This window comes from Gastrolobium bilobum, unplaced genomic scaffold (genome assembly GCF_033153095.1).
Source record: "Gastrolobium bilobum isolate Gb01-03AN ecotype WA unplaced genomic scaffold, APGP_CSIRO_Gbil_v1 utg1578, whole genome shotgun sequence".
NCBI lineage: Eukaryota > Viridiplantae > Streptophyta > Magnoliopsida > Fabales > Fabaceae > Gastrolobium > Gastrolobium bilobum.
Genome location: NW_026899219.1, coordinates 656,778 through 682,423, shown reverse-complemented (window position 1 = coordinate 682,423; position 25,646 = coordinate 656,778). Strand labels below are relative to the sequence as shown.

The 25,646-nt window shown below is 35.7% G+C and overlaps 2 protein-coding genes across 2 annotated transcripts; one reads left to right on the top strand and one right to left on the bottom strand.

The window, feature by feature from the left end:
* Positions 1–4,964: 4,964 nt before the first annotated feature.
* On the top strand, positions 4,965–5,449 carry LOC133288356 (auxin-responsive protein SAUR21-like). Its single transcript, XM_061486083.1, has one exon. The coding sequence runs from the start codon at positions 5,057–5,059 to the stop codon at positions 5,381–5,383; it is 327 nt and encodes a 108-aa protein (XP_061342067.1). The 5' UTR covers positions 4,965–5,056; the 3' UTR covers positions 5,384–5,449.
* A 236-nt stretch (positions 5,450–5,685) lies between these two features.
* LOC133288382 (pentatricopeptide repeat-containing protein MRL1, chloroplastic) lies at positions 5,686–24,079 on the bottom strand. The gene is made up of 19 exons (XM_061486118.1): positions 23,689–24,079; positions 22,378–23,116; positions 21,973–22,243; positions 21,686–21,749; positions 21,458–21,602; positions 21,262–21,377; positions 21,016–21,144; positions 20,731–20,904; positions 20,430–20,594; positions 20,090–20,230; positions 19,309–19,408; positions 11,362–11,470; positions 11,181–11,272; positions 10,540–10,630; positions 9,411–9,642; positions 9,229–9,321; positions 8,671–8,719; positions 7,138–7,231; positions 5,686–6,444 (listed from the first exon to the last, which is right to left on the bottom strand). Exons 1-19 carry the CDS (start codon positions 24,016–24,018, stop codon positions 6,210–6,212), a joined length of 3,369 nt encoding a protein of 1,122 aa, XP_061342102.1. The 5' UTR covers positions 24,019–24,079; the 3' UTR covers positions 5,686–6,209.
* Between the last annotated feature and the right edge of the window lie 1,567 nt (positions 24,080–25,646).

Here is a 25,646-nt window from a genome sequence, read left to right as displayed (position 1 = left end):
TCCATTTATTTTGTACCAGAGGTTCCCCTTAATCCAATAGCATCCAAAGTGATGTCTCCAAAAGTATATAATTTTTTTGCAATTGAATTCAAGCAAATTTATTTGTTTCGAAATGTAGTTCTTGAAAATTTCAAAGTAACCTTCCAATAACATTATCTACATATATTGTAGACTTAGCAATGAAATTAATTTAGTGATGAAAGCATAACATCCATTTCTCTGTATACTGTCTTATAATTGGTAATAAAGGCGATGCATGAGATTTTTATCTAATTAACTGTGTATAAAGGTTACTGGGAAGGCTCAGTCAACAGTTGAAGTTTAGGATAATATAGTTAATTCAAATTATGCTTATCTATTTAATTATGTTCTGTCATTCTGTTACTATAAAAATTGAGCTTGTCTTGTTATACATATCAGATTACAATTCCTCTTGCATAAATATCAATAATAGCATCAATATACATTAACAATACAATAAGCGAAATCAGTTTGTCATGTTGTAGAAATGATATTATTTCTTCCTGCAATAAGGATCTGGTTCCATATCCTAAGAATACAATTCCACATCCTGACTTTTTGTATTTTTAAGCGTGGACCCACACTTAATTTGTGTGTGCAAGAAAATATTTTTGTCATGTGATATAACAAAAAGAGAACTCATACAACAATTATTTTAAAATGTATCTTTAGATACTTATTTTTAGCATTACTTTATAATAGTAGAGAATGTTGCTAAAATTACCAATAGATTAATAATGAATATGTGCTTAAATCGAAAAAATAAAGTGCAATTAAACAAATAAATAATTTATTCGCCCTCTGCAAAAAAAAAAAAAAAACAGACGATGCCCAAAGCTTCCTCTTGCATGAGAGGCTTTAAAGCCCACAATCGATCAATACACTATTTGTGGCTTTCTGACCCATTTGTCTTTTTTCATAATAAAAATTATCATTAATTATCATTATGTCCGCGTTTCAAAGCATTTCACATTTCTACCTCTATATATTGGAGTATGGACCCAAATACTTGAGTATATATTGTTCCACGCAATATACTTCAATATCTGGGTCCATATCCGAGTACAATGTTCAAAAAAAAAATTATTAAAATCTTTCAATTCGTAGTTCTCGAAAAGCTATATGAAGTAAAAAAAAAATAATAATTGATTTGGATATCTGAGTCAAAAGTTATGGTCTTCCGAAGTTTTACTCTAAAATTTCCAAAATTTTGTAATGCTATAATAGGTTTTTTGATACCTATAAAGCTCATCCTCAGGTTACCCGAGTCAAGTCCAATATTATGAATATATGATTATAGAAACTTGTTTGATTCAAAAAAATATGATGTTAAATTTTTTTTCCACGAGATTTTAGGGTTAAATACGGACACCCGAGTGGTTAAATTTTTTCCCACTAGATTTTTTTGGATCAAACAAGTTTCTATAGTCATATATTGGACTTGACTCAAGTAATCTGAGGAAGAGTTTTGTGGGGATCAAAAAACCTATTGGCATTAAAAAAAATTGGGAATTTTAGAGTAAAACTTCGGAATGCCATAACTTTTGACTAGAGTGTCCAAAATCAAGTGCTTTTTTGTATTTCATATAACTTTTCGAGAGCTACGTGTTGAAAAATTCCTATAATTTTTTTTACATATACCTAGGTATGAATCCAGATACTCGAGTATATTGTGTGGAACAGCACATACTCAAGTATCTAGGTCCATATTCAGGCATGTTCAACAACAAAAAAACCCATAATGCTTGAGTATCTAGGTTTATACTTGGGTATATTGCGGCATATAGGTGAAATATTTTGATACGGAGACAAAGAGGTAATTTTTTAGATCATAAAGGTAATGATAAAAAACCCCACTATTTGCTGCAAGGGAATAAAGGATTTTATCCTTTTGCCATATCAAAATCTATAATTTAACTCAATTGCCACTATATAAATATTTTTTTTTTGAGTAACTTTTTTTTTATTCATTATAAACTCTCTTTTATGATAAGAGCTTTATGAAATTATGTTTAGTTAAATTTTTGCTTTTAAAAAAAAAATAGAAGTTAAACAAAACCTAGTAAAAAGTTACTTGTTTAAGATTGATTATGTTACTTTTTAATTTACATAACAGTTATATTGATTTTAGTTCAAACGTACCTATTGTACACTTTTAATTTTGTATTTCAACATTTACCTTTCATTTTTCTTATGCAGTAAGAGAAAAAAAAAATTGACATATTTTATGTGAGATCCATATTTATTAAAAAAATAAAATAAAATAACATTGCACAAAAATTAAAATGTTACTAATAGGAGAAAATAATTCTCTTATAATATAAGAAAATAGTTTCGCTTGTAAAAAAAATTAATATACGTTAGGCTTTGTACTGACCACAACTCATTGATAAGGGCAGGTTTGGTAGGAAGGAAAAAAAAAAAGTATTTATGTAAATTGACGCATTGCTCTGATGAACGGAAAAAGTTAATATAATTCCCGTACATGTTAACTTTTTCTGGTCCCACTCGCAGTTAAAAAAATATTTGAATCATTTTATTTTTACTTTTTTTTTGTTTTCTTTTTCTATCGTTTACATGTGAGAGAGACCATTTATACTTTTCATGAGCCTGATCATGCAAATATTTCTCCTGATGAACGGCTCAAATCCGAAAATATCTAAAGACTCACCATCCCCAATGACTACTACTCCTAAAGCCTAATTGTGGCTGTGAGGTGTATGTGGTGGTGAAGGTTATCAAGAATATCGCATATCTTTGTAAAGAGTTCAAAATTTTATATTCTAAAGAAATCAAATATAGAGTTTGGATTGGTATGGTCAAGCTCTATTGGCAGTCTGTCACATTTGGGAGCTCATCTTGCCTAAGCGGGAGTACAAACTCCCTTTTCCAATGTGTAAAATTTTGGAACATGAATGGAAATATTTACGAAGGTGAAGATAGTGTAAAAATATTATTTTACTATATTTAATAAATAATATACAAGTGTTCAATGCATCGAAAGCAATCAAAATATTTTCCACATTTGAATGATCCACTGCCAAAAGGCCCAAAACTCGTTTACATTATTTCACTCACGAGCCTGTTCTGACAAGTATACATTGCACCATGTAGATATTGTGCTTTGATTGCTTTCTGATGCTGATTCCCTTATCACCTTAATTCTGGAGAACAATTAATATATTTTTCGGTTTTTAATAATTTATTTGTTTTGGAGTATTAATCGATTTTATTACTTTTAAATTAAATGTTCTTTCTTGCATGTTTAGGACTGCATTTCAAAATGTTCTCTGTTGTATCTCCATGAAGTAATTAAAATATTAATGTCATATATTGATAGTATGGGAATAATCTTTCTTTAGTTATAATTTTTACATGTGTCAAATTAGTTTGCCATATGGTTTAGCAAAATTTCACTTTTTAAAACTTTGAGATGAAAAATTAGAGCTTATATGGTTTTTTTTTTATGCCTAGTGATTATTAGGGGGTGATAATTTGTAATTCAATATGATAAGCACAATATGGAATTTTTGTGATTTGGTCAATTATTTTCATGTAATGTTCGTGTTGACAAAAATTAACATGAAATAAAAAACTATTTCATGTCTTATTTCAATATACAAACTCAAAATTAACCTACAACTGTATGATTATATTCAGCCTCATATTTATTAGTTTAATATTATTCACATCATTTTTATTATAAATATATTTGGTCCGATCGTATCAATCCGCATAACAAACATATCATATTAATGTGAAAACACACACAAATATTCATGTACATGTCAAACTTCAATATGAGATAAAACTTTGTTGTAAAATGTTTTTCTTATAACTTATTAAATTTATGCAAATGTTATATATATGTATAAAATTTTCATACTGCATCCAACAAATAAATGTTAATGATTTTACTGGTAGTATCTAACTATAATAGTAGTGTATTTTCAGGTTTAGAAGACTGTTTTTGTAGCAAGGCTCAATTCCCACGTCCCAATTTCTCATTCTTGAACATGTAAGCAAACGAAGCTCCTCTTGAATATTTGTTACGTTGAGTAATATAATTTGGGCCAAGTGTTAGCTAATCGGGCATAGGGAATTGATTTTTTCATGTCTCATTTAACATGATGAAGTGATGTGAAATAATTTGAATTGTCTAAAAATAAACTAACAATTAATATTTTCTTACTCTATTTAGTATTATTAACAATAATCTCATTTAACACCCTCCTGCACATTCTCTCTAATCATTGTTGATTTATCCAATGACTAAGATATTCTCATCATGATAAATGAGACATGCAAAAATTCATTATTTTTTACATTCGTTGAGCATATTAAAAAGTGAGTCCATTTCTCATAGATGTTTTATATTCTTTTAACTTTAAAAGTATGAAATAAGTTTTAGACAACATAAAAAAATAATTTTTTTATTTCTTAATTGTATTAAGTTACAAAATAACTTTTTTTCTACATGTGATTAAATAATATTCATTCATATTTCTTCTATTTTGAAATAATTGTCGTTTGAAATTTTACTTAAAGATTAAAAAAATCATTGAATATCTTTAATTATAAAAAGCAACTAAATTTGATTAAGCTTTTTTTTACTCTATTTATGGTCTCTCGTTTTATTTAATAAAAACACCAAAATAATAATAATATTTTTTTTTAAGTGACCACATGGATAGGTGTTACTCGTTTTTGGCGTACGGCACTCTGTTTTGCACACACTATTACAGGGACTACTACAATGGAACTGAGCTGGCGGATACATTTTAAAGTTTGGAGTCCATGTGATGTGATGTGACTCTTTGATGAATTTTATAAACTAGGCCCCTCAATTTTATGGTATCCCACACACTGTTGATGCTATAAATACAAAACCACCAAAGTCTTAAGTCTTCAGTTTCAAATTCCATCTCTACGCAAACTTTATATTTCATCGCATTCAGGCTTCTGCTAGCTACTACACATACTTTCTATTTGCATTCATTTAACTTTCTTTCTCTACAGTTCAAGGCTAGATCGTATGATGGGTATACGTCTGCCGTTTATGATTCTTCACGCGAAACAGATATTTAAGTCAACGTCACACCCACAGGCACAGCATCTCCATAGTGGAAACCAGTCCAATGTTCCAAAGGGCCACATAGCAGTCTACGTTGGAGAGCTGCAAAAGAAGCGGTTTGTGGTTCCAATATCATACTTGAACCATCCTTCGTTTCTTAACTTGCTAAACCGAGCCGAAGAAGAGTTTGGCTTCAATCATCCCATGGGGGGTCTTACAATTCCTTGCGAAGAAGATGCCTTCATCAATCTTACCTCTCAACTCCGTGCGTGCCTTGTGAAAGATTAACATCCTACACATATCATGTCTATTAGACTATTATAAGTCTTTTCGACAAATATAACATGTTGTATTTCGTTGTATAAAATTTTGTTCGAACTATTTACTGTTTGGAGAAGCAAATTCTCAAATGTAAACTCACCGGTTCTCTGATCCCTAACGAATCTTTAGAATTATTTATTACGCTTCTCCAAATGTCTAGGTTCGTCTCTAACCTGTCTACTCAATGCAGCAGAGGTAAAAAGACTTACAATTTTTATTTTTCAGTCTTCTTTTCTGTTGGAAAGAGGGGAAACAAAACGGTAATCTTAATAGTTCAAGCATCTAAAGGACCAAATCATTCTCAAATAGAAAAACTTATAAATATCAAAATCATATGATACTTTTTGTCAATTTGCATATTTTTATTTTACACCTAGAGAGTTCTGGCAAAATACAAGTAGCAATAACAGATAAATCAAATATCTGCATCTCTATCATCATACTTTTATATAATCCGCGTTGCAAAAGGCCATGGAATAGCTGCAGTTAATCCACAAAAGAACGAGATCTGTGCCGTCTTATATTATATGGGGGTAAGACCTTGTTCATCAAAATGAACTTGCTGAGATGTCCTACACTTGTCCTGCTCTTAACATTCAATGGCCTCAGCACTCAAGAAGGCATTATCTGCGTTCTTGGGTCTTAATCGCTCTTCTATTATACCATTAGTATGAAGGAGCTTTCAACTTCTATTGAAAAAATATTGAAGATGGTTTTTGAAGGGGTGGTAGGAGCGCTAGTATTAGGCAAAAAGCAGAAGCTTGTCTTCCGCTGGTAATCAATACATGTACACTTAGTCCAAAGACAAATTGCCAGTTCGAATGCTTCGCTGCTGATGGCTAATACTTTTGCCCAGTCGTGATTGGGATGAGCTCCAGTCACCTGGATTTCCGCTGAATGGAGATTCAAGTTTCGGCTGAAACCATTTTTTCAGAACTATACCATTAATTCTAAGCTTCCCATACGATTCATTACCCTGATAAGGAATCTGAAGCCTCCTCAATAATGCTCCAACTGCTTGGCCAACTCTGAAGCCAAAACAATGCATATTTGTCATACAAAAAATTTCTTCAACAATATTATCTTACACACTTCATAAAAGAGAAAATATTATACCAAAATGAATAAGATCACACAAAAACACCTTTTGAAATTATATTCGACTATTTTTCATTTTTATTTTATAGCCATATTCGACTATTTTAGTCACGCAAATCAGACGTTTTTGACAATTTCTCCGTAAAATATAATGCAAATTGCAAAAAGATTAAGAACCTGCATGTAACTACATATTACCAGGGGCAACCAATCACCCACTTAATACTAAAGAAGAACATTTTAAAATATTAAAATTTGACTTGCCCATGCCATTTGACTACTGACTCTATTTGATCATGAAATATCTCAAAAGATATTCACTGTACGCACACAGTTTGTTACTAACATGTGGACGCATATTCAAATACTGTAAGTGAATCAGTAAATTAGTAAAATATAAACCTAGATAATAGCTGCATATAGATTTCTATATTTGATATAGCACCCTAAAAAATATACATCTTCACGCATTTAAACATATAGTGGGATCTTCAAGCTCGGCAATTTTGGTTCGTTGCTCATATTGTACCTTTGAACAAAATGTACTTTTGCAGATATGTGAGGCCACAATATGATGGGAAAAAAGTTGAAAATGGATGCATTTGTGGATTGGTTATTCTCACCTTCCTGCAAGTTTAATAATCTTTTCCCCCTTGGGAGAGGGAACTTTTGTTTTCTCTGTAGGCAATAAAACAACTATATTGGGTAATCTTGCACCTGCGAAGAAGATTTTCATGAGGAACCAAGAACGAAGAAGTAAGTTGGCTATAACGTAAACTATATCTTCCACTGCATGCCATCTGTTGGGTTAGTAAATTTGTAAAAGTATGCATCTGGAAACTATTAATTAATCAAGTTTATTTAAACAAACACTGTTAAAAAAAGAAAAGAAAATCTCAAAAAGTATGTTAAAAAGAAAACTAAGGTTGTTGACTTAAATCATCACCAATTGAAAAATAAAAAATGGATCCCAAGGGAGTGATCAGTCCTAAGAATTAAAGCGATCTGGAAAAATGGCATAAAAACTTAATCAATTCTACCAATCATGCCATTATAAAGGCTTTGTTTACAATATTTGTGGCAGAGTACCAAAAAAGAAGTCCCCATATTGCTGGCAAAATCATTAAATAGAATGAAAAAAAAAGCAGCAAAAAGAAAGGGAGGGTTGAGACTCACTAATCACTGTCTTATGTGTTATAATCATGTGCTGCAGCAGATAACGATACTCAAAAATAAAATAAACCATATTCTTGTTAATCATCTGTTGTCAATTGTTCCTCTCCGTACAACCGTTGGAAAGGAATCATTATTCTCATTAGAAAAGACAACATCAACTTACACTGAATGGCGGAGCCACATACATTTTGGGTGTGGCCTTGTCTAAATTAAAAAAATAAATTGTACTTATTATATATAATTATATAATTAATTATAATTTGGCTCGGACTACAATTTGTAATTTGGCCCTATCTAAAACTTAAAATATTTTTGGTAAGAGATTTGGGTAAGTTGTATTAGGTTATGTGTTTAATTTCTACTTGAATAAAAAATTATTATTAAAATTAAAAAATATTTGATAAAATTTTAATTCTTCTTGGTATTGCCTGCTCAGGTGCTATGTATTTAATATAATTCAAATGGGGAGGGTTATATTTATAAACTTTTTGTTTACAAACTACACTATGTACTCCCGGAAGTACACTAGTTACACTATATACTTCCGGGAGTATATAGTATAATTTGTAAAAATTTATAAAAAAAATTTGCAAACGGATCCTTCCCCAATTTAAATATATTATGATATGAACTAACTAAAATTAAGAAAAATACATACAAGTATAATTTTTTGGCCCGGGCTCAAATTTGAGCCCGGCTCCGCCACTGCTTACACTTGACTTCACTCATTTCCTTGTCCAAATAATCAAAACAGAATTAATATTTAAAAGAAAAGAAATGTATCATATAGAAAGTCTTCAACTTTTTTGAAGTTCTTAATTTTGAAAATTTAACTTAATTTTTTATCATAATCTCACATAAGAGTTATAAATAAAAAAGAAGAAGGATATGAGGAGATAATCTTTCTATGAAGAAAAACTTCATCATTGAAAAGTGCAACAAGCAAAATGGAGCACTGATATTAAAATAGATGACATTACCTGCTGCTAGGCGATGCTTGAGACCTTTCAAAACAGTTAAGAGGTATACCTGATAACATTTCCATGGATTTAGGGATACAGATATAACAATTACAGTACATAAATGTCTATCTTCAGCACATGTATTAGAAAGTTCAAATTTGCAAATGTCTCCGTTATATAAGACTTATGAAAGAGACATAAACAGTGGAAAAGCAGGAAAACAAGAGGCTATTGGATGCATTAGTCAACCTTCAGAGCTAATTTGCACATTAGTGTCATCATAGGAAGTATGTATAACTGTTAGGTGACTGAGAGAGGGGAGCCCACGGTAAAGGAAAACTATCATTAATGGGTTAAGTAGCAATCCATCACAACAAGTGGACTCAACACCACGTCCCAACCCAAAATCTTAAAATATTAGGTTTATGGGTCCTTCCATTTATATGGTACTCACTTAGTCCATTTTTGATCAATGTGGGACTTCACTACTCACACTTGAATTCTCAACAATAACTACATACATATATGCAAAAGAAATAACCATTGTACGAGTATTTAAGAATTCGACAAGCTCACCTCAGCAGTAAAAGTAGGCAATTCTTTAGCATCGATAACAATAGGACTCACTTTAAACGATACGGATGGAACAATTCCATGTGAAGCAGCTTCCTACACAATTATTACCGCATCATATGATGATCCAGGTTCCTTTAGAAACATTAAGATGCAAGATATTGAATAGACAGCTATATACTGACCTCAAGTATTGAGAAAGCGCGAGGATCATATTGACCAAATCCATCCATTAGTGAACAGAGGTTTGACAAACTTGAAGTGTCAACACTTACTCTCAGGTTCTCAACGAGTCTATTCTTAACAGATGCATCACAAGGGAGTTGCAGACATCCTAGAATTTGTGACAATATTTCACTTGTAGGCTTTTCACCAGCTCCAATTGTTTCACGATATACCATTAACGCCAGCGATGTCCTAAGAGTAGAAAGCAGTATGAAAAACTTTCACAAAGAAGACAAGACAATCTAGAAGAGAAGCCTGAGCAAATTAATGGGCGTAACAAATTGAGAAAGGAGTGATTTACAAAATTCCCACATGTTACTAAATAATTTCCTTCTTCCACAGTCTCAATTGGGCATAAATGAAAAAAAAATGGATCACTTCAAACAAAACGTTGTATTGACGCAACAGTTTCAAAATAAAAAATAGCATTTTGACATGCATATATTGAAAATTACACTCCCCTCTCTTGTGAGATGCTTAGGTTACACTGCCCTCCCTTTTGTTTTGAAAAATTACACTCCCATCCCTAGAGAGATTAATATGTTTTACACTTTAGTCTATTTTAATGTGAACAAGCCACATAAGGGCAGTTTTTCTCTCTTTGCTACTCTCAGCGTCATCAGTAGCTAGTTTTGAACCCATACTATTGACTCTAGGACTTTAGAAGATAAAATGATTTTGGGTGAAGTCTCAAAGCTGATAATAAGGGTGTACTGAACTTTATTTTATTTTCTAAAGTCCCAAAGTCAATAGTAGGTGTTTAAAATTCTGTGACACTAAAAATCACAAAGAGAGTAAAAATGCCCCTAGGAGGATCATTCGTAGTTGCTAATCACCACAAAGAAAGTTGTTTACATTCAGATGGACTAAATTGTAGCACATCTTCATCTCTCAAGGGAGGGGAGTGTAATACTTCAAAATAGAGGACAAGATAGTGTAAAATAAGGGTCTCTCAGGGAATGGAGAGTAGTTTGCCCAAAATAAAACTGTAAAAGAATGTCTATATATAAATAAACAGTTAGTATTGCCCCTTTACAAGTGATGACATGTAATCATGCCTTTAAAACAGTAAAATGATAGAACCAATACCATTTATTATCAACTTGTGGTCGTCCTGAGTGAAAAGATAAAACAGGTTCACCAACAAAGCAAGCCTTCTCAAATCTCCGCAAGCACATTCCTTTCAAAGGCATCAAAGTACTATCAGGATTTACAAACCCTGGAACTCTCTAGGCATAATATATGAATAGAGTTGGGCAACAAAATAACCAAAGTCCATGACTTTTGCTTGAAGTTCCCAGCGAATAAAGAACTCATTTCATAAATAAAAAGCTATGCAAATCATAAGTTGAGACTAATGCATTTTACTCTGTAATTTAGAGGAAGGAATAAGAGTACATCATGATTTCTGTTTTCTTTATATGAAATGGTATTTATAGGAACGCTTCCAACGCTATTACCACACAATTTACAAATAGGAAAAACACAAAATTGAGAAAGAATAAGGAAGAAAATGAAAGAAAAATGCAAAAGTGAAAAGTATAACTTCAATTTTCAATGTATTTGCAAATATCATGTAATGAGACAATAGTCTTTTAATAATAAAGCTCCTAATGAGGTGAATAAAAGTATAAGTAGAAGTGGGTTGGGAACCAGGTATTTTTCAAAGCAGTATGAAAGAAAAGATAGCAACACAAAGAATTAAAAACTAACAAAATCCAATGACTCACCAATTATGCATCGGCACATGATGAGATTAGGGGCAGCACCATCCTTTTTGGCTTGAGAAAGGAGCATTTGAGCTGCTTCCATATCATCCTTTCTACAAAGGCAGGCAAAATAGAAAACTGGTCAAGAAAGAACGTAAACTAAATCATTAAATCAACAACAAAATCCTCTTAGATCACATACTTCTCACTTGCCACTATAAGTATTGAGAATGTGATACTGTTAGGGGACAATCCTAATCCTTTCATTTCAGATAGAACCTCCAAAGCCTTCTGAAATTGGTCTCCATCACCTGTACAGAACTCTTACAATGTTTTGAACTCCAATTTTCCCATTAAACAGCTATACTTAATGGATGCAACTCCATGGATCAGAAGGAAAAAAAACTGCAGCAGCCATAAAATTGAAAACGAAGTTGGAAGTATACATATTCAGGTAAAACTAATGTAGAGGATTGTAACCCATGTCTTCAACAAGAAATGCTTTGGGAAAATAAACCATTAACCATTGTAAAATCATTTTAGCATTTGCCTTAATGTACACCTGTCCTTGTTCGATCTTAGTAGTTCAAAGATATGTTATGTACTGGCATATTATTTGCTACCTTTGGGTTATAGTTTCAGTTAGCAAGTTGTTGAGTTCAGTTACAAGTTTGTTAAGAGTAGGTTTCTGTTACGGGACACTTGCCACGTGAAGAGTATAAGAGTCTTACACCAGCGGTTTGGAGAGTTTATACGCGCAGGAAGGCTAAGCCACACAAGGAACAATAGGAGATGTAGTTAGTTAGACCGTTAGGGGGTTTAGATATAAATAGGAGAAGGCTTGTCTATTGGGGGAATCATCTGATATTTTTGTAAAAGGGGTGAAGGGGTCTTACCCACTGTGAAGGGAGAGTCCCTTCCTTGCAAGAGTTAATGTCTCTGTAACTCTGTTTTCTTTCATCAATAAAGATTTACCTTTGTCTTCCTCAATCTCATTTTCTCTTTTAAACACCACTCTCTTTTAAATACTATATCAGTTTCTGTAGTTAGAAGCTTTGTTACCTGTATAAAAAGTGTTCTATAAAGGAGTTCAGGCACATTAGCAATTTTATAAAATTTCTCTCTCTTCTCTCTGTTTCGCTCACACTTTCTTTCCATCTCTACGTTCTTATTCTCTCTCTACTTTTCTCATTTCTGAATTATGGTCACCATATTTGACAATTTAGTAGAGTTATTGCCTTGGTTAGAAGTATTGATGCACTTACAATTGGCCCATTGTACATTACCCAACAACCATTAATCCAAGAAGCTCGTAGTCAACTAGAATTGTTGCCCAATAAGTATGATTCAATTGTTGAAAGAGGCAATGATTTGAAATATAGCAAATTACAATCGAATCCAAGTCCCAATAAAGCAGCATATGTGATTGTGATTTGTTTGGGAAGAAAAGGAAAGCAACATATTTGGAGTTATTTGAGATTAAAGATTTGAGATGTATTTTGAATTATTTATTTGTAATTTTTTATTTATTTTTAGATGTTAATTACTATTATATTTATTTTATGAAGTTTTATTATTTTTAGAATTTTAAATTTTAAATTTTGAATTTTGAATCAATTTGTAATTAGTCTATAAAAGGGTGTTTATGACCCTTATTCTAGGAGTTGAATATTATTATTTTGTTAATTGAAATTGAGAACCGGAGGGTTACTCTTTTGTGAAATCTCAACTTTCTGTTTAGCCACTTTTCTATACACTTTCGGCATCAAGTATATTATCACGGGGTATTTTAGTACTTTGCAATCAGGTTTTGAATTTAGGTATTTAGAGTCTATGTCTAAGCTTTGGATTTGGAGTTTTATTAGTACTTTGTTGGGGGTTATTTATTTGTGTAAATAGTGGCTGGTTCCGTTGCCTTCACTTGTGGACTCTTGGTCCCCTAACTTTGACTAGTCCAAGGTCAAGCAAGAACTTATCAGTTATCCAAGAATGAATGAAGAGTAACTTTCCAAAGAAACATTAGCTTTAGCTGCCAAGCCATCTTATGCGTCTCTTTGGTCTTTCTTCTCTCCATCTTATCTTATCTGATTTCTCTCAATTAACTTTCTCTTCAGATGTGTTTTGTTGAGATATATAAAACCATTAATGTATTCTCACCCAAAAGCTTAAGCTTTTGAGTTGAATTGGTTCTTTACATGGTATCAGAGCCTCGGTGTACCGGGTTCGATCCTCACCGCCCCCAACTTTTTTTGTAGTGGAATTTCTTTCTTCGCACAGGTAGGTGGGCATGTGCATTGTCCACTGATACAGACCAACCAACAATCAACTCAAACAAGATGGAAATAAGGAAATTATATTGCAAACTCTGTCTATATCGTTCAGAACCAGTAACACCACAATTGATTCAAGAAATTAACAGCGGAAATCTCTGAGACAAATTACAGAGCAGCACAGCTATTCAACTCATTACACACCAAATTGAAGATTACAATAAAAGAAAATAACAGAAAAGTAAAGATAACATGGAGCAATTGGAGAGGCTCCATTCTCTCCCAAGTTCCCAATTCTATTCTTCTGATTCGATAAAACTTCTCTCACCCCCAGCCACGTTCTTTAATCCTCCCCCCTCTCGCGTTGTTGTGCTTCCCTATTCTGTTGTAACAGAATAGCTGAGTCAGCAGCTAGCTCAGATTGGGCTGGGGCCCACACTCTCCTGTGTTTGTCTCTTTTATACACAATGGGCTGAGGCATGGGTTGGGTTGTATCAATACTCCCCCCCAATTCAAGCACCTTGTCCTCAAGGTGGAAGTGAGGAAATTGCTTGTTGATGACATCAAAAGACTCCCATGTATTCTCAAAGTCTGGTAAGTGATACCATTTGAGAAGGACCTGCATGTCACCATTAGTGGCCAGCCTCCATTTAACCAACCTCTCAGGTTCAACCAGCAGTTCCCAATCTTCTGACAACACCGATGGTAATGGCTGTGCATTGGCCACCGGAGTTGCAGCTTTCTTGAGCAGTGAGGCGTGGAAAACTGGGTGAACCTGACAACCCCTGGGTAACTGAAGTTTGTAGGCAGTTTCTCCAATTCTTTCCAAAACAGCATATGGACCATAGTATCTAGGACTGAGCTTCTCATTAACGCGTCTGGCTGTAGTCTTTAGCCTATAAGGCTGCAACCTTAGGTAAACTAAATCACCAGGAGCATATTGAACATCTCTTCTATGCTGATTGGCGTGGGTCTTCATGCGATCCTGTGCTTGAATTAGATTATTTTTCAAGTCCAGCAAGATATTGTCTCTGGCAGCCAAGGACTGAGAAAGAGCATCAACATTAGTTAGTGACTCCGTTCCTCGGATCAAGTGAGGAGGGTCCCTGCCATAGAGGGCCTTAAATGGGGTCATTCCGGTAGCATCCTTGTAAGAGGTGTTGTACCAAAACTCAGCCCAAGGAATCCACTTGGGCCACTGTTTGGGCTTGGGCCCACAGAAACACCTCAGATATACCTCCAAACTCCTATTGACGACCTCCGTTTGACCATTAGTTTGCGGGTGATAAGCTGTACTATAATGCAATTTAGTACCTGCACTTTTAAACAAATTCGTCCAAAAGGAACTCATAAAGACTCGGTCCCTATCAGAAACAATCGTTGTGGGGAACCCGTGGAGCCTTACCACTTCCTTTATGAACAACTCAGCAACTTCCCTTGTTGTGTATGGATGTTTTAGGGGTAAAAAATGCGCGTATTTAGTGAGGCGGTCAACCACCACCAAAATTGTGTCAAACCCCATTGCTTTCGGCAGGCCCCCAATAAAATCCATGGAAATGTCAGCCCACACTTCATCTGGGATAGGCAAAGGTTGCAGAAGACCAGCTGGGGTGAGGTTATGGGCTTTACTCTGTTGACAAGTCACGCAAGAAGCTACATATTCCTTGATACTCTTTTTCATCCCCTCCCAATAAACCAAACCAGCTAATCTTTTGTATGTTCGAAAGTACCCAGAATGTCCACCAAAGCTAGAATCGTGGAACTCATGAAGTAAAACAGAAATGAACTTGGAGTTTTTGGACAGTACTAACCTTTCATTGTAATACAACTTCCCCTCCCGTAACTTAAACCCCTTGTGAACATCCTTGCCAACTAGCAGATCCTGCATAATATTCCTCATCATGTCATCCCCCTGCAGCTCCAACTCGAACTCATCTAACGTAGGCAAGTGTAGGCGAGTAATACTCGACAATTGCATCTGCCTAGAAAGAGCATCAGCAACCTGATTCTCCTTCCCTGGGTAGTACTGTATTTCGAAATCGTATCCAAGTAGCTTGATGGCCCACTTTTGTTGCTCTTCATTTAGAATCTTCTGGTCAGTTAAGAACTTCAGACTCTTCTGATCTGACTTAATGACGAAGTGTCTCCCCATTAGGTAATGTCTCCATTTTTGCACTGCGAAGACTATGGCCATGAGTTCTTTTTCGTAGATGGACTTCCCTTGTGCTCTAGGGGAAAACCCTTGGCTCAGAAATGCAATGGGCCTATTATCTTGCATCAAGACAGCCCCAATCCCCCTTCCAGAGGCATCAGTTACTACAGTAAATGGCTTAGCAAAATCTGGTAAAGCCAAAACAGGCACAGTGCTCATTTTCTCCTTCAAGAGCTCAAAGGCCTTTTCTGCTTCATCTGTCCACTTGAAGGCATTTTTTTTAAGCAACTCGGTCAAAGGTTTAGCAACCTTCCCATAATCTTGTACAAACCTCCGGTAATACCCCGTTAGACCCAAGAATCCTCTCAACCCTTTTATATCTTTGGGTACTGGCCAGCCCTTCATAGCTTGAACCTTACTTGGGTCAGCCCTCACCCCCTCAGCTGTGATGACATGACCCAAATACTCCATCTGACCTTTGCCAAAGCTACATTTCTTCCTGTTGCACACCAAGGAATTAGACCGTAGAGACTCAAAGACCAACCGCAGGTGTTCCAAATGTTCCTCCCTTCCCTTACTGTACACCATAATATCATCAAAGAACACCAACGCGAACCGTCTCAAAAATGGCCTCAGGACTTCATTCATGAGGGACTGAAACGACGAAGGTGCGTTTGTCAGGCCAAAGGGCATCACCAGATATTCGTAATGCCCCTGGTGTGTTCTGAATGCTGTCTTCGGTATGTCCTCTTCGTGCATCCTTATCTGGTGAAAACCAGATTTCAAATCGAGCTTAGAAAATATTGTGGAACCCCCTAGCTCATCCACAACCGGTATAGGGAATTTATCAGGAACAATTAACTTGTTCAATGCCCTGTAGTCAACACAGACCCTCCAGCTACCATCCTTCTTCTTTACCAAGATCATTGGACTAGAATAAGGACTGGTACTGTGTCTAATCAGCCCATCCCCAAGTAACTCAGCCACCAGATTTTCAATCTCAGTCTTCTGGTAATGGGGATACCTATAGGGGCGAATATTTGGTACCTCACTTTCTGACTTCAAGTTGATCGCACGGTCCTGCTCTCGTCTTGGTGGAAGTCCTTTGGCTTTCTGAAAAATGTCCTCATATTCAGTTAGCAACTCTTCCAACTCCTCCCACTGAACTTCACTATCCCCCTCAATTTCCTTTTCTGATCTCAGGAAAAATCCCTGACCTTGATCTTGGAGGGCCTTCACAATCGACTTCAGAGAAACAACAGAATGAGACAAGGTTGGATCTCCTTTGATGACAACTTCCTGTTCTCCTCGCACGAATTTCAAGGTTAACTCCTTGAAGTTAGCCTTTATCTCCCCTAATTGAGTTAGCCAATCTAACCCGAGGACCACATCAGCACTTCCCAAATCGAATATATAGAGATCCTGAGTGACCAGCGTACCTTGAAGCTTGATACTTACTTCCTTACACACTCCTTGGCAGCACACCTTATGGCCATCCCCTACCTCCACGTTGTAAGTTGGTGTCTCTGTCACCCGTAGCCCTAACTGTTCAGCCACCCCTTTCCTTATGAAATTGCTCGATGCTCCACAATCTATCATCACAATAACCTTGGACTCTAGAATCTCCCCCCACGCTTTGAGCGTTTGGCTTGAAGTGAGCCCTAGTAGGCTCTGCATCGAGAGTTGCATAGCCGTTTCCTCTCTCCGTTCTTGGGGATCTTCTTCCGCCGTTTTTTCTCCATCACCAACGGGATCCTGTCCTTCGTTGTTGTCTTCGTCGTCAACGATCATGATCTGTAAGTGTTTGAAAAGGCATCTGTGATTCGGGTTCCAGCGTTCGTTGCATGTGAAACACAGCCCCTTCGCTTGGCGTTCCCTGACCTCCGCCGGAGAAAGTCGCCGGTTACTGCTCGCCTGACTTTCAGCAGCCTGTCCACCGTCGCTGTTGTGATTGACCTGGCCATGGTTCCCCTTCGTAGCCACCGTTCTTTGATCTTCGTTTGGTGCCCTAGTGGATTGGGACGCTGAGTAGTTTTGATTGGTTGAGTTGGGCTGGCCCATAACCCGACCCGAACTTGTGGGGTTTAATGAACCCGACCCGCTCCAGCTCTTGTTCGTTTGTGGATTGGCCCAATTTCGTTGGCCCTGCACTCCCCTATTGGACCCATACGATCCAGTTCGTCCTCCAGCAGCTATCCCTTCCTCCTTCCACGCATCATTCCTCTTCTCTATTTTCAGAGAAAACTTCATCATGTCTGTAAGGTTAATGGTGGGACTCATCATCAACTCCTCTCGTATGCTACTTCGAACGCCGTTGAGCCACGCCCCTTTCAACAGATCTTCGTCTTCAAATCGCAAGGCCCCAATCATCTTCTCAAACTCACGTCTGAACTCCACCACTGTGCCTACCTGCTTGAGTGTATAGAGTGCTCGATAGGGGTTATCCAGAGCTTCCGGCTGAAACCTACTCATCAACTCTCGTCGGAAAAATTCCCAATCGGCATTAGGATTGTTTATCTCCCACCACAAATACCATTGAAGCGCTTCATCTTCTAACGTTACCATTACAGCCGCCACCTTATCCTCCTCAGCTACGCCATTGATGACGAAATACCTTTCTACTTTGTTTATCCACCCATAAGCGTCCTCACCACAGAACAAGGAAATTTCAAGGCGCCTAGTCATGGGAGCGACTGGACTGAACCTCCTCCCAAACCCTCTGTTCAGATTATTCTCCTCGTGTGACGCACCTGGTCTCCTCTCTGCCATCTCATCCAGCCGTCGGGTGATTTCAGCAATGCCTCCCTCGCTGGCTTCCGTTCGTCTAAGCAGCTCCTCATTTTGAGCATCGTTCCTACGCATCCTCTCCTCCAGAACTTCCATACGGTTCTCCATGTTTCTCGTAACAACCATCCCACAGAGCTCCTAGATCGGAGCTCTGATACCAATTGATACAGACCAACCAACAATCAACTCAAACAAGATGGAAATAAGGAAATTATATTGCAAACTCTGTCTATATCGTTCAGAACCAGTAACACCACAATGGATTCAAGAAATTAACAGCGGAAATCTCTGAGACAAATTACAGAGCAGCACAGCTATTCAACTCATTACACACCAAATTGAAGATTACAATAAAAGGAAATAACAGAAAAGTAAAGATAACATGGAGCAATTGGAGAGGCTCCATTCTCTCCCAAGTTCCCAATTCTATTCTTCTGATTCGATAAAACTTCTCTCACCCCCAGCCACGTTCTTTAATCCTCCCCCCTCTCGCGTTGTTGTGCTTCCCTATTCTGTTGTAACAGAATAGCTGAGTCAGCAGCTAGCTCAGATTGGGCTGGGGCCCACACTCTCCTGTGTTTGTCTCTTTTATACACAATGGGCTGAGGCATGGGTTGGGTTGTATCATCCACCCTTCAAGCCCAGTGAGCTCTCGTGTGAGGGAGCATGTTGAGATATATAAAATCATTAATGTATCCTCACTCCACTCAACAACTTAAGCTTTTGGGTTGAATTGGTTCTTTACATGTTTACCAAACCAATTAACATTAACTGAAAGTTCCACAATTTACAAAACCCTACCATCTTCCTTCGAATTCGCAGTTACTTTTAGGAATTACTTTGCAAAGCCATTGAACAGCATCCTAAATCAATCAGTAAGTGCTGAAGCATAAACATCCTGAATCAATGCAAAATTAAATAAAGAAAAAAGTCAACTTACAAAGTGCAGTGAGCAAAGCATTAACTGTTGAAACTGTTTTCACCAATTTACGAGACTTAAGATAATCGTATAGCTCCAATGCTTTCTGCCAATTTCTTGCCTAAAACAAGCATTTGCCACTAGTTAGTAAAACATTTTTCAGAATGGTGAACTAAGTGCAGGCTGCAAAAGAATTGAAAAAACATAACTTAAATGGAAAAGAAACATAAACCATGATGTAAGTCTTAGGTCATACTTGTACTTTCATATTCTATATTAATTTATCTAAGTATTTATTTTAGGGTTCTCAGATGTAATAAGTTTAGATTCATTATTTTTGGTTTTTAGATTCAGGGTCATCAACTAGAACACAAAATCCTTAGATACTACAAATGAAAAGATAATATCATACATTCTTATCTAAAATCAATAGCAAGAATGCTAGAAAAACCTGATAATTAAAGTGAAAACCATAATAGTTGTAATACATCCCCAAGTAGAAAACTTAATAACAGCCATTTAACAATTAAATTTTCCTAAATTAATGACTAATTATTCAAAACATAAAATATCTTCTTATTATCTGTTTTTAAATACATAATTCAAATCCACTCTATTCAATCCATTTCAATTCCATTACCTTCCATACAGCCCATGATTTAACTATGAAAAATCCAATACCCAATTTTTTGGGTTGCATGACTAAAAAATTGCTATGGGTAAGACTAGACTCATTTTTGTCTTCATTTTCAAGCATGCCAATTATTTTCCCCTTTAAATCATATTACTTGACCTCACATACATTGCTACAAGCGCCCATCAATGAGCTATATGACATTATCCCAACACGTATTCCTCCTTTACGGGCTTCTTGTAGGACATCAAAGGCAGCATCCAGCTTTTTAGCATGTCCAGCAACGTCTATTAGTGCACTCAGAAACATCTGCATATTTAGTCAATAACTTCTGTAAGCAAACAATGGTAAAAAAGGACGGAACTTAAAATGCAAGAATCAATTCTAGAAACCACCATACAAACAGAAGAGGCATTTTTATGTTTTAAAATCCACAAAAACCACATATTTTAATAATTTAAATCACCAAGAAAATTATAAATAAAAAAAAAAAAAAACCAAAAAAAACCTCATCAGGGAGCACCCCTTTCCAGGTCATGTCATTGTATACACTAAGTGCAAAATCCCAATCTCCAGTTTGGCTGCAAGAATTAATGGCAATGGTATAAACTTCTGGAGATCCCTTTATGTTATACTGTTGTATCATCTTATACACCTCTCGTGCTCGTTCAACCTGTGGAAAACGCATCATTTTTAAGCATTAAACAGATTTCAAACAAAGCCTAATGAAAAGAGACAGGAAACACATAAGAACTACCAAAATTGATGTCGAGTTCTAAGGGGGGAATCGAGAAAGAAAGAAACCACACCTGACCAGCATTTGCGCATGCCTTCATCAGTGCACCAAAAGTTATGTGATCTGGGTCAATGGGCTGTGTTTCAACTGCCATTTCTGATAACACATCAAATGCACGATCCACAGCTCCTGCCTTGGCACATGCAGCTATAAGTGCATTGAATACAACACGGTCTGGCTTCACATTCTACTGCATACGAACATCACATCAGCATGCACAATTAAGAATTTCGGCAGCACCTCAACTAATACCATGGACAATATAATTCTCTAGAAAGACATGTTTCAATTATTGTACCTTGGACCTCATTATCCCATAAACACCAAATGCTTTAGCTACTTGCCCAGCTCTAGCACAACCATCAATAAGTGCCCCATAGGTAAGAACATTTGGTTCCACTCCAGAATTAACCATCTTGTGGAACACCTAAGCATACAAATTAACATTTTTACTAGATATGGAATATAGAGAAAAATATATTAAGCATAATAATATCATGCTATAGCGAATCAATTGACAAATCCAAGAAGAGAAATATTGTACTTCAAACATCAGATCAACTTTCCCACTCTTAGCACAAGTTGATATCAGAGTAGTATAAAGTTTGCAATCAGGTTCAAGTCGAGCCTCCTTAAGAAGCTGCAAAACTTGGAAAGCCCCTGAATACATAACACAAATATCATGAACTGAAAAGATGACAGAGAAAAAACATTCTGGAGGGTAACCCAGATCAACTTACCTTCTGAATCTTGGGAGCTTGTACAAACTGACATAAGCATATTAAATGTACTCAACGTTGGATTTGAAATAAGCCTAATGTAATCAAAAGCTTCTTTAACAGCCTTTTGCCTCTTGCAGATGTCAAAAAACTTGGCATGATATACCTATAACCGGTAAAAATGGCATGTATGAGAAACTCAAAATTGAAGAACAGAATATCAAGTCACAGCCAGAAAGATGCACGTACCTTATTCATATCTAATAAACCCTTCGTTTCCATATCTTTAAGCAATTCTACACATTCATGCAACCTAACAAATCAATGTACTTCAAAATAAGCTCTTCAAGCTTAAAAGTAACAGTGACAGTATGTCAGAACGGACATCATGATCATAATATAGTCAACAAATGAGAACAAGAGGAAGCGGAGCTTGACCACATTGTTTCAGTTAAAAAAAATTTGTGACATGTATAAAACTCCACAAGTTTATGTTCTTTACTGTTCATTGGGGGTAGATCAGGACAAAAGATTACCTCCCAGCTTTAAGAAAATTATTATATTTGCTTAGATGCTCTGAAGGATCATTTTTCTGACCATCATGCACCCTGATTTGGTCATTTCTCTGATCAACATGCACCCTGATTGAGTGGGCATTCTGAGACAAAACTTTGTTACTATTATAATCCACAGAATTGATTTCCCTGTCTCTTGAAGATCTGCTTCCTTGCCTCAAGCTTTTACTTACATGTTGTGTAGGGTAGCCTTCTTTATCACTGGAAATTTCAACCGCTCCTTCAACATACTCTGAATCAATAAACATGGTTTACCAAAAAGTTTCCTTTAAATTTTGGTTTGCACATCAAGATATTATATAAAGATTTGACCACCTATATTACCAATGAAATGAAATCATAGTGCATTTTCTTTTATGTAATTACCTGCACTTTGTAGAGGAATATCTGTAGATAATCCTGATCCTTTTAGTGTGATGTTTCTCATTGCTGAGGTCAATACTTTTCTATTCCTAAAAGAAGCACGAGTAGATAATGACTTTAAACTACCAAGTGGTGTCATGGATCCAGTTGCAGACTTGCTATCCTCATAAAACATGTACAGCTCTCCCCTAACTGATTCACCAAAAAGGACATCACTGCTGATGGCCCCAAGGTCAATTTTTTCTTTAGTATGTTCATTGATTGTTGGGAGTGCATTGTTTACACAATCAGAAGAAGCTTTAGGCTCAGATTTAACCATACCCAAAGGCAACTCGGGATCAGAGTCAACTTTATCTTGATTTTCTTCCACTTGTATAGCCATTTCCTCAGCAAAAGCAAGAGATTGTAACGAACTTGATTGGAATGCCACAGATAAAAAAGACTCGTCTAATACCTTGGAACTGTTATCATTAACATTAGAGTCAAGAACAGAAGAAGATGACTCTGAAGTCTTAGTCATGAAGGCCGCTTCATGCACCACTGAAGATTTCAAAAATGGAAGGTGGGTCTCTTTGTCCTCCAAAGCACAGTTGTCTTCTCCTTTGTAATCCTTTAACTTACCAATTTCATTCAGTGGGATATCCCTTTGAAATTCAGGAAAACCAAGAATGTGGCTATCAATGACCTGGTTCCCAACATTACTTCCTTGTGGTGATAATGCAAATTTTGCATGTCCCCGTGACTGTAGTGGTGAAAACGTTAGGAAGGAGCTAATTGTACATAAATATAATAGATGCAATCAATTCACAAATAACTTTAAACTTGGCCAAGGAGGGAACACTACGGATATTAGGCAGTGAAGTTCTCACAGCAATACCACCCTATCTATGACACTAAACGAATCTAAGCAGAAGAATTCCCCAATCAGATGACTAAATGATAACGTTGAGTGTATACATTTTAGTTTCTCTCTCACTGTGAAGAAAACTATAAAACTACTAATTGTCAAAATAGATGATTTAACGATATTATCTAAAGTAAAACTATTCACTGTGAATTTCAGAATTCCACATACTTTATCTCTTCGGTCTTAACTACAACTATTATCTAAAGTTGCAACTAATTTAACTTCATTAATGGAAGTAGTAGCCGTCAAAGTAGATGATTTAACGATATTATCTAAAGTAACCGTTCGCTGTGAGATTCAGAATTCCATTTACCGCACAAACTGTACGACGCAAAACGAACATTCAAACGACAAAACTTTGGAAGAGAACATCACACAGGTTAAGTTTGAATATATAGTTTAGTGACCTGGTTGAGAGTCTTCTTTCTCTTGTTGAGAGTGAAGTGGAGGAAAGAAACGGCAGATAAAGTAACTATGATGACGACGACGATGGCGGAGTGAGAATGGAAGGAGGCCTTGAAGACGAAGCTCGGGGAATGGAGGCGAAGAAGCCCTAACTTGTTGCATTTGTTTCGAGAGCGAAGTGGTGGCGGAGGCCTGAGACTGTGAGCGCAACCGAGGAACTGTGTGCGGAGAGTGGAGAGAGAGAAGGAAGGAGAAGAAGAAGAAGAAGAAGAGGGAGAGCGTGAGGTTAATCTGAGAGCGTGATGGTGGTTCCAACACAGGTTAACTTCCATGGATGAAGAAGAAGAAGAAGAAGAAGAGAGAGAAAGAAGAGAGTGTGGATTAGCATTTAGCATTAGCAGGAAGGAGAGGAGGTTGTAGCTTGTGCTCTACAACTTCTTGCTCATCCTATTCCTTGCTGACGTGGCGCATTCTCGTTTTTCGGTTGGCCCTGGTTAGTTAAATACCAAGTAACCAAAACCACGGCGGGTTACACGGTTAAATCATTTATTTATGTTAAATAAATATAAATGGCTTTAATTGTTTATAAATTAATAAGTTATCTATATTCGCTGCTAAAATGATGTTATTTTAGGTTGAAAAATTAAAAAATTATAATAAAAAAGACTATTATAACTTTTAAATAAATTATAATTATAAAAATACTTTGATTTCTGTCTCAAAACAACGTCATTTTGAACTCGATGTAAATAAGTTATTTACATTAATTATAGAAATAACGAATCCAACATAAATATATAATAGGAAAAATTATTTTTATTTTTTACTGCACAAATTACATAAGAATGAGTAGTTTCTATTATAAAACAAAGAGATAGAAAATTAGTGAAAATCACTCATTTTTATGTGAGTGTTTCAAAAAAAAATTGCAACAAAATAAAAAATATTAAAAATTAGTATATAAAAGGATTGTTTAATAATGTTATAATTATTCATCCTAAAAAGACCCAAATACTTTGATGGAGTCCAAATACTGCAACCGGAGAATAGTGATCTCATATTGCATATATATCCTATGATGGAGTACATATTTATTAAAAAAAAAAAAATTATTGCACAAAAATCAAAAAATCACCGAGAGGATAATTTTGTTACTAGAAAAGCATTTATTATAGGTCATATTAGTGAAGCTCTTCAATCCAACATTTTTATTTATTTATTTGTAAGACACTTTTATTAAACTATGTATTGAAAATGTGAAAGCATAATTAAAGTCTTAAACTAAGGCCTAATACTAATACGTACATATCTCTTTGGTATTCTTTTAATTCTAAATTTAAATATTAAAAAGTTGTTAGGATACTTGTATTATTTATAAATTATTTAAAGAAAAATAGTAAATGGATATAATGTTTATCATATTGAGCTCATATCATTGTATACATTACTCATTAATAACCTAAATATTAAATTAAGAGTTAGCCTAACAATTAAGTAGCATATTAGGATGGTAACTTCGTTAATGTAGTAGCTGTAGTTAAGAATGAAGAGGGGTTAGTAAATAGAGGGTTTTTTTATCAAAGAAATGTGAATTTCAAAAATATTCACATGTATAGTTTGTTCACCCTATGTTTTATCGGACTAATACTCAAAGACGCATTTTATGTGACTATGAGTTTAGTCGCGCACCAGACACATACGTGTTTTTAACTGTGATAAGACTATGTTGTGGAATGCATGCCTGAATATGACACATCTTGATATTGTGCTTGTCAGAAACGCTCACAAGGTACAGATGTGTTCAGACACGCACCAGGTATTTACGTGTTCAGATTTGTAAAAAACGTGCACTTAATACAGACGTGTTCAGACACGTACATAGTACAGACATATTCAGATAGACGTGTTCAAATTTGTCAAAAAACGTGCACTTGATACAGACGTATTCAGACACGTACAT

Excerpts from the sequence above, each read along its gene's own strand:
- LOC133288356 (XM_061486083.1), top strand. The coding sequence starts at position 5,057 with ATGATGGGTATACGTCTGCCGTTTATGATTCTTCACGCGAAACAGATA.
- LOC133288382 (XM_061486118.1), bottom strand. The coding sequence starts at position 24,018 with ATGGAAGTTAACCTGTGTTGGAACCACCATCACGCTCTCAGATTAACC. Across the intron at positions 21,750-21,972 it reads AATTTTCTTAAAGCTGGGAG|GTTGCATGAATGTGTAGAAT; the intron begins GTAATCTTTTGT and ends TTGATTTGTTAG. Across the intron at positions 21,145-21,261 it reads AAGTTGATCTGATGTTTGAA|GTGTTCCACAAGATGGTTAA; the intron begins GTACAATATTTC and ends TTGTATGCTTAG.